The 18,019-nt window shown below is 43.1% G+C and overlaps 8 protein-coding genes across 8 annotated transcripts; 6 read left to right on the top strand and 2 right to left on the bottom strand.

The window, feature by feature from the left end:
• Positions 1-578: 578 nt before the first annotated feature.
• Positions 579-1,508, top strand: EAF02_001341 (uncharacterized protein; the record flags this gene model as incomplete). The annotated part of the gene is made up of 1 exon (XM_038897389.1): positions 579-1,508. The coding sequence occupies one exon, from the start codon at positions 579-581 to the stop codon at positions 1,506-1,508; it is 930 nt and encodes a 309-aa protein (XP_038762364.1).
• EAF02_001340 (uncharacterized protein) lies at positions 1,107-2,828 on the bottom strand (the record flags this gene model as incomplete). Its single annotated transcript, XM_038897388.1, has 3 exons — positions 1,107-2,438; positions 2,515-2,678; positions 2,797-2,828. The coding sequence occupies 3 exons, from the start codon at positions 2,826-2,828 to the stop codon at positions 1,909-1,911; spliced, it is 726 nt and encodes a 241-aa protein (XP_038762363.1). The 3' UTR covers positions 1,107-1,908.
• A 953-nt stretch (positions 2,829-3,781) lies between these two features.
• On the top strand, positions 3,782-4,648 carry EAF02_001339 (uncharacterized protein; the record flags this gene model as incomplete). Its single annotated transcript, XM_038897387.1, has 4 exons — positions 3,782-3,853; positions 3,950-4,358; positions 4,445-4,544; positions 4,615-4,648. The coding sequence occupies 4 exons, from the start codon at positions 3,782-3,784 to the stop codon at positions 4,646-4,648; spliced, it is 615 nt and encodes a 204-aa protein (XP_038762362.1).
• A 500-nt stretch (positions 4,649-5,148) lies between these two features.
• On the bottom strand, positions 5,149-6,287 carry EAF02_001338 (uncharacterized protein; the record flags this gene model as incomplete). Its single annotated transcript, XM_038897386.1, has 2 exons — positions 5,149-5,605; positions 5,659-6,287. 2 exons carry the CDS (start codon positions 6,285-6,287, stop codon positions 5,149-5,151), a joined length of 1,086 nt encoding a protein of 361 aa, XP_038762361.1.
• A 39-nt stretch (positions 6,288-6,326) lies between these two features.
• Positions 6,327-6,842, top strand: EAF02_001337 (uncharacterized protein; the record flags this gene model as incomplete). The annotated part of the gene is made up of 3 exons (XM_038897385.1): positions 6,327-6,350; positions 6,603-6,703; positions 6,767-6,842. 3 exons carry the CDS (start codon positions 6,327-6,329, stop codon positions 6,840-6,842), a joined length of 201 nt encoding a protein of 66 aa, XP_038762360.1.
• A 1,410-nt stretch (positions 6,843-8,252) lies between these two features.
• EAF02_001336 (uncharacterized protein) lies at positions 8,253-10,033 on the top strand (the record flags this gene model as incomplete). Its single annotated transcript, XM_038897384.1, has 5 exons — positions 8,253-8,498; positions 8,557-8,586; positions 9,398-9,562; positions 9,616-9,978; positions 10,031-10,033. 5 exons carry the CDS (start codon positions 8,253-8,255, stop codon positions 10,031-10,033), a joined length of 807 nt encoding a protein of 268 aa, XP_038762359.1.
• Positions 10,034-12,514: 2,481 nt separating this feature from the next.
• EAF02_001335 (uncharacterized protein) lies at positions 12,515-13,234 on the top strand (the record flags this gene model as incomplete). Its single annotated transcript, XM_038897383.1, has 1 exon — positions 12,515-13,234. The coding sequence occupies one exon, from the start codon at positions 12,515-12,517 to the stop codon at positions 13,232-13,234; it is 720 nt and encodes a 239-aa protein (XP_038762358.1).
• A 378-nt stretch (positions 13,235-13,612) lies between these two features.
• On the top strand, positions 13,613-16,830 carry EAF02_001334 (uncharacterized protein; the record flags this gene model as incomplete). The annotated part of the gene is made up of 7 exons (XM_038897382.1): positions 13,613-13,627; positions 13,675-13,926; positions 13,976-14,095; positions 14,143-14,781; positions 14,829-15,062; positions 15,111-15,446; positions 15,496-16,830. The coding sequence occupies 7 exons, from the start codon at positions 13,613-13,615 to the stop codon at positions 16,828-16,830; spliced, it is 2,931 nt and encodes a 976-aa protein (XP_038762357.1).
• Between the last annotated feature and the right edge of the window lie 1,189 nt (positions 16,831-18,019).

Genomic DNA, 18,019 nt, shown 5'->3' with positions numbered 1-18,019 from the left:
TCGAGCGGAAATGGTAGAGGAAAGCACGAGGGACGAGTTCTCATTGTGCGTTTCCTTTCTGTTTCTATCACTCTTTCCTCTCCCAATTTCTCCTGTTTTTCTCTCTATTTACTTCGCATCTTTCAAACCAGGCTCTTATACTCGAACATCAAGTAAACAACATCAAATTATCCAAAAAGCATTCTTCAATCGTTGGAAACCAGTCTAGTATACATTTTATATAATTTTACACATTGCTTTTGCACCTCTTATCCTTAACACTTGAGCATTTATCTCCCAATAACTCGACCGTCAATCGAAATACCGCAGCTCATTACTCTATTGAACGACAGTCGACAGTCCATTCTTCACACCAAATATCGTGCAGGTCATTACATACGCTTCCAAGCATTTTTTGAACTGATGACAAGGAATTCTGCACACTTGACCTGATCTTCAGATCCACTGCCGTCTGATAACGTCACGATATCTTTATCCAACTACAGCCAACTACAGCCAACAACATCATGGAAAATACACGTAAGAGGAAAAGTGTAAGATTTTCCGGACTAGATTCTGATTCTGAGGAGCCACCTTCTATGCCATTGGCACCAAGGGATGGAACCTCTCAAACTGTATCTAATTCTCAGACACCAAGGGTTGGCTTATCTCAAACTGTATCTAATTCTCAGATACCAAGGGCTGGCATATCTCAAGCTGGATCTAATCCTCAGATACACCGAAGAATCGAAGCTGCACTTGCCTCAGTACATATCATGGACCCGATTCCACTTGAACGCCGACGCCACAGACGTATGAGAGTGCGAGAAACGATGGAATCGACAAATGGACCTTGGGACAAAGAAAGAGAGGAATTAATTGCATACGCGAATAAGCTATCAAGGTTTGAGTCTACAAGACTTCAGATAATCAGATCGAAGAAAGAGAATTTGACGGCGACAGAAGTGGAAGTCATTGAGGAATTGAAGCGTCAAGATGAGAGGAGAGCAAAGAGTGAGGAACGATGGGAAGAAGAATTGAAAAAGAATTCGGGTCTGATCAAAAAAGTTACGAGGACAAAGAGACGTAACTCAATCAGAAAAACTCTCAAGCAAGAAAGAATTGCTTACGAGGCTGTCAAAGATAATCTCAGAACGCAAGCCAGAGATGCTGAATGCGAAGTCGACAGAGAATATTTGCGGAAAAAAGAGATGGATTATGAAATCAAGAGATTATGGGAAGCTGAAGCGACTAGATGGGAGATGGAGCTGGAGATCCCATCCCTTCTGAGAAAGTCCGAACTCCCGACAGAAGAGCGGGACTATTTGAATATCTCTATAGGTAATTCTTATGTACATAAAAGGTGGTGTATGGCTGGTCCAGTTGATAGGGAACCGTGGTCTTATCGTAACAATGAACGGAAAATGGTATGTGAGGATTGTAGGGCTGATGAAATTTGGAAAAACAGAATGCAGGAGAGCTCAGAATTACCGGGTACTCCAGTTCAGGATGTCAATGAACTTGTATAAGCGTGTGGGCGTTATGATGTAGTATTTTTTTTTTTTTTTTTTAACCTCAGCAGCGTGCTCATAGAGAAGTTGGCTAGCGGAATATAAACATAACTTCAACTTTGTCAAGTGTTCATAATCCATGGAATGATATTTTTACCGCAGACTTTGATTGCAAGACTAAAATAATTGATAACCTTGAAAGCTCGCTAGTGATCTCGTGGGGCTTGACAAGAGTTCAATTTTAACGACGAATGGACTAACACTCTAGCAACTTCAAATTGTTCCTGCAAAACTTCTACTCTCTCCATACTCTGTACTTCAGTACATAAGTTTCGTATCCCATCGCTACTACTTCTTGCATGGCACTATCCATGAAAGGAATCGATGTTGTTCAGTTAAAATTGCTTGAAGATCCTGTTCAGTAATATCGCAAGAATGGACTTGAGAGAGGCATCCGAAAACTGGATTTATCATTTTGTTGTTGATGATGATGGAATATACAGCTAGGTGAATGATCAGTGTACGACGTCTGAGGAGCAACGAGGTTATGATCTGGGACTTGGGGAATCAGTGTTCTGATAGGAGGGAGGAAGTTCGATATAGCGGGTACGGATATAGAGCTGGTGATAGATATTTTTGGATGTTTTGGGTCGAGGATAAGTTCCGGCTTGATGTTGCTGCTGTACTCTGTTGCTTCCTGCTGCTCAGGCACAGGGCATTTTGGGGATGGAGATGAGGTTTTCCGAGATGATGATGTGGGACCTTTCGCTCTTTTGTTGACCTTGTTTCTCTGGACATCGCTTATTCCACCTTCCTTGGCTTTTCTCTTCCTTTTTTTGCTCTCCGTCCTCGAAACATGCTTTCGGGACTCTTCCGATCCCATAGTACCGGTAACATTGAAACTTTCTCTCGCATCATAACCAACTGACTTCGACATATTTGTGGGCCCTTACACTTGTCAGCTTTATATCCTGCCCCAGAATTCCATCGATCTACCCCCTCCACAATGAAAAAAATAACTTACCATCAACACCCCAATCCTCCCCAGCTCCACCTAATCTCCCACAAACACAGCCTTCAAGTTCATGTGCACAACTCTGCATGGGACGACCTGGCTTGCGTACTAAAACCAATAGTCGATTGGTATGCATACATTTTGTTGCTCTATGCCCGCGGATACATGGTTCGCTGATGATTCTTGGATCAGTTGAATGAAGGTAAATAGTATGAAGGTAGAGAGATAGTTGCAGAGAAACTGGATCTGGGAAAGCAAAGAAGAAAGAAGCAAAAGAAGAAGTGGGGATACCAGGAGTATTTTTTGGAATTGACGACGGGCATGTTGATCGGGTGCGGTGAGATTCGAGAATAGGGAGTTGTGCTTCAATGAGTATAGATTACTGATCTACTCATGATAGTTTCGGACGATTTTCGCGAGCTGAATATGACTCAGTCGTATTGCGGGCAACAAAAAGTTTCAATGAGTAGAAAACAACAACAAAGTGTAGCTAATCCAGGAAACAAATCCACAATTACAGTTTCCCAATACCTCAACTAACACCCATTGCGATTCAGAAAACCTACAAAGATATAACACCCATCCAAAATTCCACATACAGCCCAAACTACACGCAGACGCGTGTACTTACTTTCTCACCTCCTCTCCAGAACCATCGCTTACTAAGAAACCTTCTCAACTCCCTCATCACTCTCCCATTTCATCAACCCATCTCACCAATCCATCTCATCCATCCAACTAACAAGTCAAGTATCCACCCAGTACAAGCGATACATTTAGTATACCCAATATGCAAGCCAAGCATACTATGAAAGTGAGCACATTAGCGCAACTTAATTGCGCGAATTTGAGCGCATTTTCGTCGATTGGGGAATTTCCTATCAGGGGATTGAGAGACGTTGTAGATAGGTAGATGTATAGCAGTACCATTACTTTTATCGATAGTTCCAGAGTGAATGTGAGATTTTTCATGATAGTCCATATTGCCACATGACACAGTTCGCTCTGATTAATCGGAATCTGGAAAATTGAGACATTGGACCCCGATTTATTTGATTGTCGTGTGTTTGTCGTGTTTGCGCATGTTTGAGCAGTATGTAGGTAGTGAGGTACGAGGAGATCCTAACTGTTGATCATAGAATGGATTGAAAATGAGAAAGGACGTATCATACCATATCTTGCATAAAACTGCTCCTGATTTCTCCGATACACTTTGCGTTTCGATACAGCAGGCGGTGATTTGGGTCAAGTTATCGAGGCGATTGAGAAATTCAAAATGAATATGGACATGGATATGTCATCCAGCGCTGCGAACACATCTCTATCCCATACTCCCTGTAAGATGTCCGTAAGTTGCTCCACGTCTCCTTCGTATCTCCATCACATTTTCATACATTCCGCAACCTCAAACGACCAACTCCCATACTAAACGAGCCCACCCTAGATGCTCCTCAACTTCCACACCACATCAACCTGCTACCTCCACCCCTCCCTCCAAGTCCACACCTCCATTCAATTCCTCCTCGTCTGTCTCTTTTCCTTCCTCCTCCCTATACTCCTCGAAACAACCCGTCGTTACCAACGTACCTGCGATCGGTATCTGCGTTCCAAGAACGCACATCGTGCACAGCAGAAGTCCCTTGAAACAGCAGATGAAGACGGAGAGGACAAGCTTCTCCTCGGACACAATGACAATCCAAAGCGAGCAGATAAAGCTGGAATCTTGGAGTGGAAATGGATGCGGATTCCACGGATTTCAATTGAGGTCTGGGAGCAAGTTTCAAGGGCAGTGATTCATGGCGTGCAATTTGCGATTTCTTATACGATGATGGTGATGTGGATGTATAGTAACGGTAAGACTTTTTAAAATCCCATCATCCCAATGCCGCCCAGTTCCACTAAAACACCTTACTCGCGGAGCCCATACTAACTGCAAAAGTATATATCATAATCTGCATCCTACTGGGTGCAATGACGGGATTCGGAATGTTCACGCGTGATGTGCTGGAGGTGTCTGGTTATAAACATCTAGAAGAGGGGTAAGTTTGTATCCTTGGAATATGAATATACTTTGCTGGGTATTCGAAACGTAACTAACAATTGATATAGTGAGAATGACGGGAGAGGAGAGAGTTGTTGTTAGATCGGGAAGAGAAAACTTTGGATACGTTATTTGGAAAGATGAAATGACGGTGAAGTGATTGATGAGATTGAGATTCGGAGAGACTGGGTAAGGAAAGCAGCCGGCAAGAAGTCGAAGAGGGGACAAAGTCTTATTGAATAAGGAGTGCATATCTAAGTGTACATCAATTTATGTCTCCCTGTATCGACTCTGCCTACCCATCACACGGGGTGCTGGAAATACTAAGACTAGCTGGAATAGTGATGATTGGTTCTCTTTCAGAACAGATCCTCATGTGGATGCAGATGCCGATTCTCATAAAGTTTAATTCTTGTGGTGGTTGCAAGATGCTGTGGGTAGAGAAGTGTCCCATGAACCTCAATTTTGAGGACTGTATTCGACGAAACCATGATTCCCAATTTAAATCCCATAATCCAATTTCACATTCCCATTTCGAATGACGCTAAAATTCAAAGATTGATTCCAAGTAATGACTTTTTATGTCGTGTATCTTGAATTAATTAGGAGGCTTCCCCCTCCTCGTTTGCTACAGGTTCGACGATCTGAGGTGCGGCTTCGTTACTACTTGGGACTGCTCCGCCATACATGTTGGCCAATCGTTCTTGCTCCTTCTTCTCACGTAATGCCTCAGTCTCTCGTCGCATTCTCTCCATATTCCATGCATCATCTTCATTATCATCGCCTTCATCCTCATCTCCACTGGCTTCCCAATCTCCCTTCTCAAACATAGCACGACCAGTAGCTTCTTTGGCAAGTCTAGCTTGTTCTTCACCAGCCTTCTTGTCCATACGCTCGGCTTTCCATTTAGCAAATGTCTCTGGCGTGACTGGTGTTAATGTGCCAGTAAGCTTGTGTCGTTCAGACTCAAGGAAATCCTCAAGGGTAAGTGTCTTTAGAGGTGATTTATCCATAAGAGCCTTTTCTGCAGCACGTTGTTCTTTGGTTTTGAGGACGAATCTGGATAGTGGTTAGTGATTGCACAAATAATTGAATAGAGCGATGTAACATACCCTGGCGGTAACTTATGTTGGTACATACACTTGTCCCCTCCATTTGGACATGTCCAAAACCAACCATATTTTCCCTCCTCTACAGCATCGATAAAGAATTTGCAAACTTTCTCTGTTGTAGTCTTTTGATTTCCCTTTTTCGATAATACAACGGAGCGCAGTTTCTCCTCGTCCCAATCGTCTGAAGTTTCCTCTTTTCTTTTCTCTGCTTCTGCCTCTCTGGGATCTTGCGCAAGATCAATTTTTGTTGATTTGCGCTCAATGTTAAGGTCGTGTGAGAATTTACACTTCCTACCCTTCTCACAATGGCCCTTCTTATAAAATTGACAGAGAACTGTTTTGGGATCGACACCAAATGGGACTTTCTGAACTTGTACAGGCTTGAATAATTCAGCTGCCTCTTTCTTCGCCGCTTCTGATGCTATCTTTTCTCGTTCTCGCTGTTCTTTCTCGGCTTGTCGTCTCTTTTCATCGGGAGTGCCTCCAGCTTTATACGAAGTTTGCATTCGCTCGATTTGTTTTTGCGCCTGGGCTCCCTTCTTGTTTTTCATTCCAAAAGTCTTGTCTGCCACTGTGGCCGGTGCCTTTTTAGGCTGATCCGGCTGGCCTTTTCCCTTCTTTGGTGGCATTTTGTCGGATTGTTGATCAAGACTCTGTGTTTTATATAGATGACTGATTCAATCGATAATCAGGTACGCACCAGACTCAATGGAAGGGTATCGATATGCGGAAAAGACTGTGTTTGTATTCTCCTGATGTGGGACTAAAGAAATAGTACGGAGTAGTAATTTTTAGACTGGTGATGAAATCAAAATCAAAATCATCATAATCAAGGACTTGATTGATTTTGGTGGGGTTAAAATTTAATGGCTACTTTAGCGAATGGGGCTAGTAGGGGAGTGAAGCTTGGACTTTGGCTCCATCAAGCTGGCCTTACATGAAAGCCGCGAAGCTGTTGCGACACGACCGATTTGACTTGCTTGAATCAACAACCTCAAAGTCAATCACAATTAAGTACAATTGATGTAGATATCGAAGCTTCTTGGTATGTTCCCCTCAAATCTATTGTTTGTTGATTGAAAGGAAAGAAATTCTAATAGTTATTTAGTCTACTCATCGTCTCTCTCTCTTTAAGACCTTACGTGGCCTCCTTCAATACTCTCTTCGAATCGCAATTCGCATAACAATTATACAAGATGATTTCGGACGATGAACTTTACCGCCTCGCGATCTTCCTTGGCTCAGCTGCAATGCTTTTGATCGTCCTCTACCACATTCTCGAAATCAACTCGGTAGAAGAGCCCAAATCAGACAGCAAAGTTAGCTCCACTTCCACATCTCAAGACAGCAAAGCAAACGTGGCAGGAAGATGATTGGAGAGGATAGTTTTGATTTGAGAGGATGACTGCTTTTGCCATAGAGCAGGATATATGTGGCTATAGGGAAGCTGGGACTGAAAGGTGACTGTGTATGACATATTTCCACAACTCTCTGGGCATTTGTACTTTCTGGAGTTTTATGGGCGGACCGCTGGACAGATGTTGCTAGAAAGCTATATGGAAAACCATGCGGAAAATTCTTGGGCGTTTCATTTCATACTTTGATCCTTCTACTCATAGAGCCAATGTATCGAATCTATTACAAGGTTGTACTGAGCTGCATTTTTCCGCGCTGTATTCAATACATGGATTTCAAATATGAATCGAGGATCGTTCTGGTAACTGGAGAATTGGTCGATCGAGTAGGAAACCGAGTGCTTATTTGAGTGAATTGCGATATCAAGGAGGGACAGGATATTCGAGGAAATAGCATCGAAACCTGTTTGGACCAGTCCCAATTTCGCTGTACTATATTTATCTTCATGTATGAAGATATGAATAAGGTCCTACATACCGTATCCACCTATACTGTAACAATGTATCTGTCTCTTATTTACCAGGTACCCGTAGCCTGTACGTGATTGACTGCCTGCAACCCGTCAACCCGTCGAATCGAATCAAACTTCAAAGTCATGTATGGAAATGTGATCAAGAAATCATCCAAAGGTTGTGGTAGAAAGAATTCACTTTGGGCACAGATTGGAAGCTACGCTACTTGAACTAAGCTCAAATTGGTTAGAGAAGTCATGTGTTGAGAGAAATGATGACTCAACCATGGACTAGCGTCAAATCGTGTCGCAAAGTAAAGTCAGCCTCCTTCCTTCCAACTCCTTTCAAGAACAAACAAATACTTCGGACACTTTCGACATAATCCATCGTCAACTCGAACTTCAACAACTTTCTATTCATAACTTTTTAAATCCGCAAGTTCTTCACAGAAGTTAACTTTATTAATCTGCGACTCTATCCAGCTTTGGATAATCGCAAATTACCCTTGCCATAATAACAACACCTTCAGGCGCGTCTTCAGCTATAGCCTGATCCTCATAGAACGCATTTCAGCGCATCAGAAATCAAAGTCAGCTAGCTTCTTTCCCATCTTCGAAATTTATTGATCAATTCATACTCGGTCAATACTTTTTCTACATTATTTGATCCTAACGTTGCGAACAATAATCAGCCAATTTCTCACTTCCCAACCCAAAAAACTTCACAATGTCTTCTGATAAACTCGGTCAATCTCTCGATGAGATCCTTGCTACTCAAAGAGCATCAGGCACTGGACGTGGTGGACGTGGCGGCGGTCGTCGTGGTGGACGTGCTCCAGGTGGTCGCAACGCCACTGCAGCTCCAGTCGGAGGTGTATCCAAGAGCAAGAAGCCAATTAAGGGTGCAGTAAAGCCTGCTCCAGCTGGTCCTTCGGGAGGAAATGCCCCATCTCGTATTGTGGTTAGCAACTTGGTATGTCTATCTCAACACATCTTATTGGAGGCTCAACTGCTAACGACTCTTACGTCAGCCATATGATGTGACAGAACAACAGATTAAGGTATGTTGCCGTTAAGGTCTATGGCCTTGAAGGAACTTTTATCGATATTTTTATACGCCTCTTCTTGATTCGTCGAAGTGGTTAAGGCTTTGACCATACGAGGACCTATCCCTATTACCCATCACAAAGTCTTTCTTCATACCTTTGCTCGCAAATCGCTTGATGCATTGGTAGGATTGAAGTTAAGCTCGTCAGATTGCATAAGACCAATAATTCTTCAGGGTGCCTGGCAAGCTCCTGATTTCGAACTTGGCGCAGGCGAACGATGGTGTAAATTTATGACTGGCATGCCATTGCATGGCAAGAATAATGGAGAGTTCAGAGGGGTGAAGGCAAGACAGAAAGACCCAGCGAGCAGAGTGGTTGAGCGAACACAGCACAGCAAAGCACATCACAGCACAGCATTCATCTTTTTGGGCGTTTGTTCCGAGACGGTGCTCTTCATTTCATGGAGAAGCAGTCGCACCTATCTCGTGTTTATGAGTTATGGAGTTTATGATTCTTTGACGTGTTGCACCTGAACACCTCTCACACAGAGACGCGTCGATGGGATACGACAATCAATATTACCGATTGAGCATGTTGACTGTTCCTCAGTTTGAGTCGATTGAATTTGTTCTTCAAACAAGCATACTGATAGTATCACTAACGCTGATCGCTCGCTCGCTGGCTGTTTTCCATGGAGGTGTCGGAACGGAAATTCTTTTGGAATATCGCGAATGCCCTTTTTCTATGTGGACTGCCGACTTCGAAGAAAGTTCCTGCCGTGCATCTTTCTCAGTAACTAATACCATGTGTTTTCAATGATTAGGAATACTTTCACGAAGCCAAATTGCACACCAAGATCGTTCAACTAGTTTATGGTCCAAACGGAACTAGCCGTGGCGAAGCCAATATCACCTTCCATCGTCAAGGTGATGCTGCTGCTGCTGTATCCAAGCTTAACGGTGTCAAGGTTGACAACAGATCGTTGAGGGTAATTTCTGTCACTAGTCATCGTACTCAAGTTCATTCATTTACTATCAATAGGTTCAACTTCTCGTTGATGCCGAGGCTGCCAGCATTATGGAGGAGAAGCTTGCTAAGAGACTTACGGACCGAATTACAAGCGCGCCAAAACCGCAACCAAAATCTGCTGTTTTTTCAAACAAGCCAAACAGCAAGGATCAAGCTGGGAAGCGAGGAGGAAAGAGAGGCTCCCGTGGTGGTGCCGGTGCCACTACTGCTCGCCCAGCTAAGAAGAAGACTGCCGAAGAACTCGATTTGGAGATGGCCGATTACTGGGAGAGCGGAAACGCCGCGAATGCAGAGACCGGTACCGATGCTCAAGCTACAAATGCTGCTGCTGAGCCAGCTACCAATGGAGACGCAAACATGGATGACGAGATCTTGGTAGGTGTCAACATCTCTTCATTTGAATCATAGCATGCTAACTACGTTGCAGTAAAAATGCTCTCAGCTGTCTGTAGAGATATTTACGAGAATGAAGCACCATATTGAGAATACTTCCACACCCTGCACCAACTTCCCTCTTTACGCTTATGTCGATTGTATTATTGCTACTTCCTCATGCTTTTCTTTCTGCGATTTTCTAGCTGGGGTTTCTTTTCTACAGATGGGTGGGGTGGTTGGGGCATAGGAGTGAAGTGGAGAGATGACCAATGAGTTCCACAAATAATGGTTTTATGATGAGAGTGAGGATGGGTCGCTCACCTTCCAAATTGTATTCGAGCAATAGCGTCACAGAAATGGATATTTTCCTTCAAGCATTCTGGCTTTGGCAGCTTTTTCTCTCCAATGTTTGTCAACCAGATCATAAACTGCCTAGATGAAATCAATACATTGGCTGTACACTTAACTATAACATCGTTGAATTCTATTCCATGTCTTTTTTCCAACCTCGTGCAGCACTTTAGGTGAGTCTCCAAAATGAGATTTAGACATCAAAGTTTTCATGACATCGATACACATTCAGTGCTTCCTCCACGACGATGAGTCTAGGTATGGGGTGCTGGGCCTAAACATTCAGGATCAATAGATTGATTGGTCCTTATCTGTAGATACTAGGTGTTAGTATATGTGTGTGGATGTGTGACTGTATGGAGTAGGCATGCGTCCTTGTTCGACGAGATGAATGGATGCGTGAATGAATGCGTGAATGGATGGGTAGGGTTGGGATATGTAGGTTTTTTTTTTGGTGAGTTTTGACTTTTGAGTGGGAATTTGTGAGGCTGAGATGTGCTGGGTTGTGATGTTTGGGGTGGGAGTGTTCGGGATTGCAGTGAAAATTTATGTCTTGATGGGGGTGAAGAGATGTGCTGGGGATTGAGAGATGATGATTGGGTGGTTTTTGTGTATATAGGCAGGTGTTTTTTACTTTATATTGGTGTATTTGTAAATTGGGAGGTGGGTTAGAGTTATTTTGCGGGAGGTGAGTTGATGTTTAGATTTTGATTTGTGGGAGAGCGCGATTTAGTATGTATGCAATGTGGTGAGATTCGAGGTGGATTGTTGGGGGACTAGGAAGACGGAGAGAGGGAGGGGAAGAGGAGGATAATTTGTGAGTTGAGGGCTTGATGTGGGCTAGGGTTACTGGGGTAGGTAAGTGGTTTGGCTTTGGGAGTTTTTGGGAATGGGAATGGATTGAGGGAAAAGGGAATTTTTGGATGGAGGTTTCGGGGTTGGAGAAGAGGGGGGCTTGAGATGTTATGGGAGGTTGTTAATGTGGAGGACATAAGGAGAGGAGTGAGACTGGACTTGTGATGGCTTCTGGTATGTGATATTACATGAGAGGAGACTTCTTTTCGTGTGTTTTGGGGGTGGAGATTTGTGATGCTTGAGGTGTGTGGTTGGTTTTATTAAGTAAGATCCTGCAATTTGTGGTAGAGGAGGGTAGAGGTCGTGGTATAGAAGGTCGGATCTTGGGGGTCTATTTTGACTCTTGAAAGACGGGGTGATATGAGTGGGGAGAGAATGAGCGATTGGTTGATTGGAAGTTTGGAATAACGTGTGTAATATGTATACTAGAAAAGTAAAATGCGAGGGCACCAAAATTGGTGGAAATGATATGATAGTTGCGATTTATTGATCAAAGCGGACTTATGAGAGAGATAAAATTGTGTGTGAATAATCCGCGGACTAGGTGTGAAATATAGATTGTGGTGTATGGGATCGTGAATCAGTGGCAGGGTGTAAGCTCTGCACTGTGGATCATTACTGTTATATGAGGTGCTCGATCTAGTTAGATAGTATCAGTATTGAAGTCGGTTACTACAAGACTTGATTGTCCAATATTCACCAGCAAACCCGTGAGTACATTAATGACTGTTTATTCCAAGATTTCCTGTCGATTCACAAATCTATGTGCACTGCCTTATGCTCAAGTCCTTTTCCACACCCCTTCGCGCTTTTTTTTCTCCCATCAATCTTCAAACAGAAAATATCCAAAACCAAAACGATAATATACATACCAAACATCCTGACTACAAGCTGTTCGCAGTCCGCAATCTTTACCCAAGACTATCAAGTTGTCCTATTCCGACTTATTCATTCGATCCCCTCGACAGCACTACCACTCGATTCAATCATACAATCCTCGATTATTTCTAGAAATCCATCTTCTCGAGAACATCAAATTCTTCAAGGGCGTCATAGCTCAATACAAAAATTATAAGCCGTTCCGATTGTGTATATGCTTTTTAAAAAGGCTTAGATAGACACAAGCGAATTTCGATCATACGTCGAGAAACAACAAAACACGCCAACTCAAATAGTCCTATTTCGAATCAAACTTGCATCGCTTCTCATTGTCACCTTGACGTGCCAATACGATTTGAATCAGCAAATCTTAGTTCGTCATGCCATATAATCTAGGGGGGGGGGGGGAATATGGCAACCAGCTGATTATGCACCTGACGAAAAGTACCTTATGACAAGCAATCAAAAGAAGCGTAACTTGGGAAGATGGTTATCAAGTAGAACACCGGAAGATAAAGAGAGATACAGACTGGAGAAGAAACAAGAAGATCGTGAAAGGACTGAATTGGAAAAATTAAGGGGGGAAAGCGAGAAAAATAGAGAGAACAGAGCAAGAAGTCGCGAGAGCGCCCGTGAGAAGATTGAGAGGAAGCGAGGAACACCGTGGGATAGGGAGAGAAAGGACTTGGACGAGGCAATACGGACTTGGATACGAGAAGAAGAACTTGAAAAGGAACAAGAAGTTGAGAATGAGAAGCAATGGAATAGAAACTTGAGGTTTGCGACATGCTTTCGTGGAGATAAATCTTCGGAAAAAATTCAAGCGTATATGAAATTGGAGCAGGAGACTGAAAGAAAGGCGAACGAAAAGGAGAGAACCCGAAGGAAGCAAGAGAGGATTACGAAGTTTGAAGCAATGGTAAAGGCAGAGGCAGATCGTTGGACAGAGGAGTTGGACCTAGCCAACGCAGCTAGAGTTTATCCTTATGACGAGACTTCTGAGGACAGAATCGATCTTGTCCATAGACATGGCTGTATGCCAAAAACCTATACTTCTACCTCCAGAAATCAACTATGTGCAGATTGCAGGGAAGATGAAGATGCAGCAATGAGGATATACTGGCAAGAAAGGCGGGAGATGGAGAGGAGACTATATCAACTGAACACTTAGTATAATTCTAGTTGACCATCATGCTCGACGTAGCGGTGGATGTTTGATGTATTTTTAACCTAAGAATACTCTCCTTTCAGGGAGAAAGACTGGGAGCTTATCTTCCAATAATAGAGCGTGACTTTCAAATCATAACTTCCCCTTTTTCTTTGGCTAATCGTGCAGAAGAGGATATCCGTTTGATTGGTAAGAAAGCCAGCATGAGACGCAGATTGAGGTGTCGTTCCTTCCACATGTAAACAAACATACATACATTAAAAGTCCGTGCACCGATGGCCTACACTAGCCTTGAGCTCACCCTGGCCAGCCTTGTGTTCACCGAAGGTATTCTATACATTCAACTTCAACAATCCGCTATGAACGCGATGAAATGTTAACATGGCTTTAACTTCTGTATGTCAATTCTTCCATCTCGTTTGGAAAACACTAACAAAGTGCAGTGGAAAACGTTCGATTTCTTCGAGGTCAGCCAAGTCAAACCGCCGGATGATGAGAGTAAATCCTTCTTCGAGAACAACGAAATAAGCTGCGTATGCTCCGGTTCCGAGAATCTCTTCATAGGGAGCTATGATGGCATTGTGCGAATCTTATCCTCGAACTTCAAGATCCTGCGAACATTCCAAGCACACGATGTTGGGTCGATAACTCATATGAAACAAGTGGAAGGCACATCGTTGCTGGTTACAATAGCTGTGCGTGTCAACGTATGGTGATACAACATCAAGAACTGATGTATTTTAGGAAGATTTATCAAATGAACCGATTCTGAAAGTATGGGCATTGGACAAACCTGTGAAGAAGACAGGCTTACCGACATGTCAATCGAGTTTGAGTATCCAAAATGGGCGGAAACAGTTTCCTGTCAGTGGCATCTCCGCAGATGTGGATCGATCGCTAATTCAACCCAGATATCTGCATTTACCGCAATGGACGATCTTTCACAATTGGCTGTGGGATTCGGAAATGGTGCAGTGACCGTTATAAGAGGAGATTTGATCCATGATAGAGGAGCGAAGCAAAGAACAGTACACGAATCCGAGGAACCGATTACCGGACTTTCATTTCGAGAAGAAGAACGACTTGTTAATTTGTACATCGCCACGACTTCTCGTCTTGTGAAGCTCGTCATTTCAGGAAGAGCGCATAATCAATCAGCAAGACCGGTCGAAGATTCTGGATGTGGTGTGGGATGCATGACGGTGGATAAAAAGAATAGTGATATATTAGTAGTCCGAGATGATGCTATCTATTACTATAGAGTCGACGGTCGAAATTCGTGTTATGGTTATGATGGCCCAAAAAGCCTAGTAGCAGTTTATGGGGATTATGTTGCGATAGTCTCTCCCCCCGCAACATCAAGTGCGACGAAATCCAGTGCCATTCGGCGGTTTGGTGGGGCTCATGCAGATGATTTATTCAACACGTCGACATTCACCTTATTGGATACAGATCTAAAATTTGTGGCCCACTCGGAGTCATTAGTTTCGCAAGTCAAAGACTTGTTTATGATTTGGGGCGATTTATTTACGTTGACACAAGATGGAAAGGTTGGTAGTATTGGTCGATATCTTGATGCAAGCTAACAATGTAATAGATACATCGTTATCATGAGAAGCCGTTACAACAGAGACTTGAGACTCTGTACCAAAGAAATCTCTACGTTCACGCAATCAATTTGGCTCAAAAGGCTGGTATGGACTCTAAGCAGCAAAACATGATTTTCAGAAAATCAGGGGACTTCTTATATCAAAAAGGAGACTACGATGGCGCCATGCAACAATATCTGAAAGCGATTGATAGCACTGAACCATCACAGGTTATCCGAAAAGTATGTCGCACTTGTGAATTCTTGTTAGGCTGTGGCTAATCTACTTAGTATCTTGATACTCAACGTATTCATAATCTGATTGAATATCTCGAAGAGCTTCATGAACACCACAAAGCAACAGCTGATCATACCACTTTACTTTTGAATTGCTATGCTAAACTAAAAGATATTGATAAACTGGAGAAGTTCATTAAATCTCCAGGTGATCTGAAATTTGACCTCGAAACCGCCATTACAATGTGCAGACAAGGTGGTTATTATGAGCAAGCTGCTTACCTTGCAAAAAAGCATGGCGAACATGAGTTAGTAGTGGATATCTTGATAGAAGACTCGAAACGATATCCGGAAGCTCTACAATATATCTGGCGATTAGACCCTGATGCTGTAAGATTATTCACGTCGTGACTACAAGATATACTGACTTCATTAATAGGCTTATCCAATTCTCATGAAATATGCTAGAGTTCTTTTGGGGCATTGTCCGAAAGACACAACTCAGGTCTTCATTGACTACTACACAGGAAGCTACAGGCCAATGAAAGACGTTGTTATCACTTCGGAAGCCCCTGTACAGCATGCTGGGTATGCGGCTGGTGCCGCGGGTGCCGCTGTCAATGCTGTTGCAAACATGAGGGATTTGATTCCACTCCCTTTCATGAACAATTCGACTATTTCTTCACCTGCCACTGTAGGCAATGTTAATGCTACACCAGCCGACGGCCAAGTAACTGAAGATCTTGAACCACCGCCACCGGCTTACAGCCCGCCGCAACCAAGGACTGCGTTCTCTTCTTTCGTTGATCATCCTGAGGAATTCATAGTATTCTTGGAAGCATGTCTCAAAGAGCCGGGCCTGAAAGAACGTGATAAGATTGATCTGTATACGACCCTGTTTGAGATGTACCTACATAAATCGAATGAAAAGAATGGGCGTGATCGCGAAGAATGGGAAGGTAAAGCGAAAAAGCTTATCGAGGGTGAAGATATTCCCATTGATATTTCTAACGTACTTTTACTTTCCCATCTCTCGGACTTCAAGGATGGTACTACGCTTGTTCGTGAACAAGCTGGTCTACGTTTCGATATCTTCCGATCATATGCTGCTGCAAAGGACACTCGCGGTGCTATCAAAGCTTTACGAAAGTATGGCCCGGAAGAGCCTCAGTTATATCCAGCAGCCCTTGCATATTTTACATCAGACCCAAGAATTCTCGAAGAAGCCGGGGACGAATTGGACGCAGTATTGGAAAAGATCGACACCAATGGACTTATGGCACCTTTACAGGTGATTCAAACATTAAGTACCAATGCGGTAGCAACCATGGGTATGGTAAAAACCTACCTCCAACAGACAATCGAACGTGAACGCAAAGAAATCGCCACCAATCGTCGTACTATCACTTCTTATCGTACAGATACGGAAAGCAAACGTCAAGAAATCAACGAACTTTCGTCCAAGCCTCAAACTTTCAACGCCACACGCTGTTCTTTCTGTGGCACACAACTAGATCTTCCCACGGTCCATTTTCTTTGCAAACATAGTTTCCATCAACGATGTCTTAAAAATGATGACGAAGGAAATGTGGAAGGAGACTGCCCAACTTGCAAAAAGGAAAATGACACGATTAAGGCAATCAGGAGAGGCCAGGAAGAGACAGCTGAGAGGCATGATTTGTTCTTGGATATGCTTGGTAGGAGTGGAGATAAGTTTGGGATGGTGGCGGAGTTTTTTGGTAGGGGGGTTATGGAAGTTCCGGGGGTGGAGTGAAGGAGGGATAAGAGATGAATCGAAAAGGGGTGGAGAAATTGTGGATAGGATGGAGTGGCATAAAACGACATAATAAGTTTGGTTGATATTAATACGAAAGCAACAATCTTTCTTCTATATCCCTCAATATGCCATCTCTTATTTTGATTCTATCTACTTGTCGATGTGTCTGTAATTTTCACTTCAAACTTCTTTGGTGCCAAGGTAGTACCACAATTCCATGCTTGGAACGCTGATCTCTAGAGCTAAGTGCAATAGAGGCAGACAATCAAGCTTGTTTCATCTTGTGTGGCTTGATAAATATCAAAGTTCGATTGTTGCATGACTGAATTTCAGCCACAAAGTCTAAAGCTTGGATTCTCGATGGGTGAAGGTCAGTGCTAAGCTAGGACTGTGTCTAACCTTGGAAAGTATTGCTAGTTGGGAGGCTGTGGCTAGTAAGGGGGAGTAATCTATTTTTAAAACTCGTAATGGCGTAATTGAAGGTTTGATGCGTACGATTATGATGGAGTTGATGATCTTTTTTTTTTGTCGAGTTGGGATTGCTTGGTATGTGTGGTGATGAAAAGAGGAGAAAATTTTCTGTTGGATTTGGTAGGTGTGGATACCAAAGATGATGATTAAATGAACGGGAGTGAGTGATTTTGATTGTTAGTTTGGAGGATAGTTGTTGTCCTAAATTCGTGTTGTTAGGGGAAAGATGATGGATGTATCACCTCGGTTGTAATTCGAGTTTCTTTGAACTGGTCCTGCTCGGCTGGAAAGGGGGGGGATCGACTGCTTCGTTCGGGTTCTTTTGAGAAGAAAGATATTCTTTCTCCCAGCTCCCACGCTTGTGCCTGGATGTAACTTAGAACTTACCCACTAAGAGGAGAAAGTAGCAAAAGTTTTGTTGCACATCTACATTTGTGTTCTTACGGGGGTATCCTGACAAGTGGAGGATCAGTGTATCGAAATCTACAAGCCGGTACTGATAGCTCCCTCGCTAATATTGTTAAGTGCGACCAGTAAATTTATTATCATCCACTGATAGTTTTGAGATGGAATGGTATCGCTTTTGTTGCGTATCTGTAATTGGAATCTTGTGGGGGTATCCTGACATCGTTGGAAATAGTGGGATAGGTGGTGTGGTTTATGTTGGTTATTTGAAAGTAGAGTTCGCTCTAGAGAGTAGGGAAACCTTTTTATT

Source organism: Botrytis sinoallii, assembly GCF_014898435.1.
Source record: "Botrytis sinoallii strain Bc 23 chromosome Unknown BSIN_002, whole genome shotgun sequence".
NCBI lineage: Eukaryota > Fungi > Ascomycota > Leotiomycetes > Helotiales > Sclerotiniaceae > Botrytis > Botrytis sinoallii.
The sequence above is the reverse complement of the archived record's forward strand: the minus strand, read 5'-3'. Positions and strand labels throughout refer to the sequence as shown.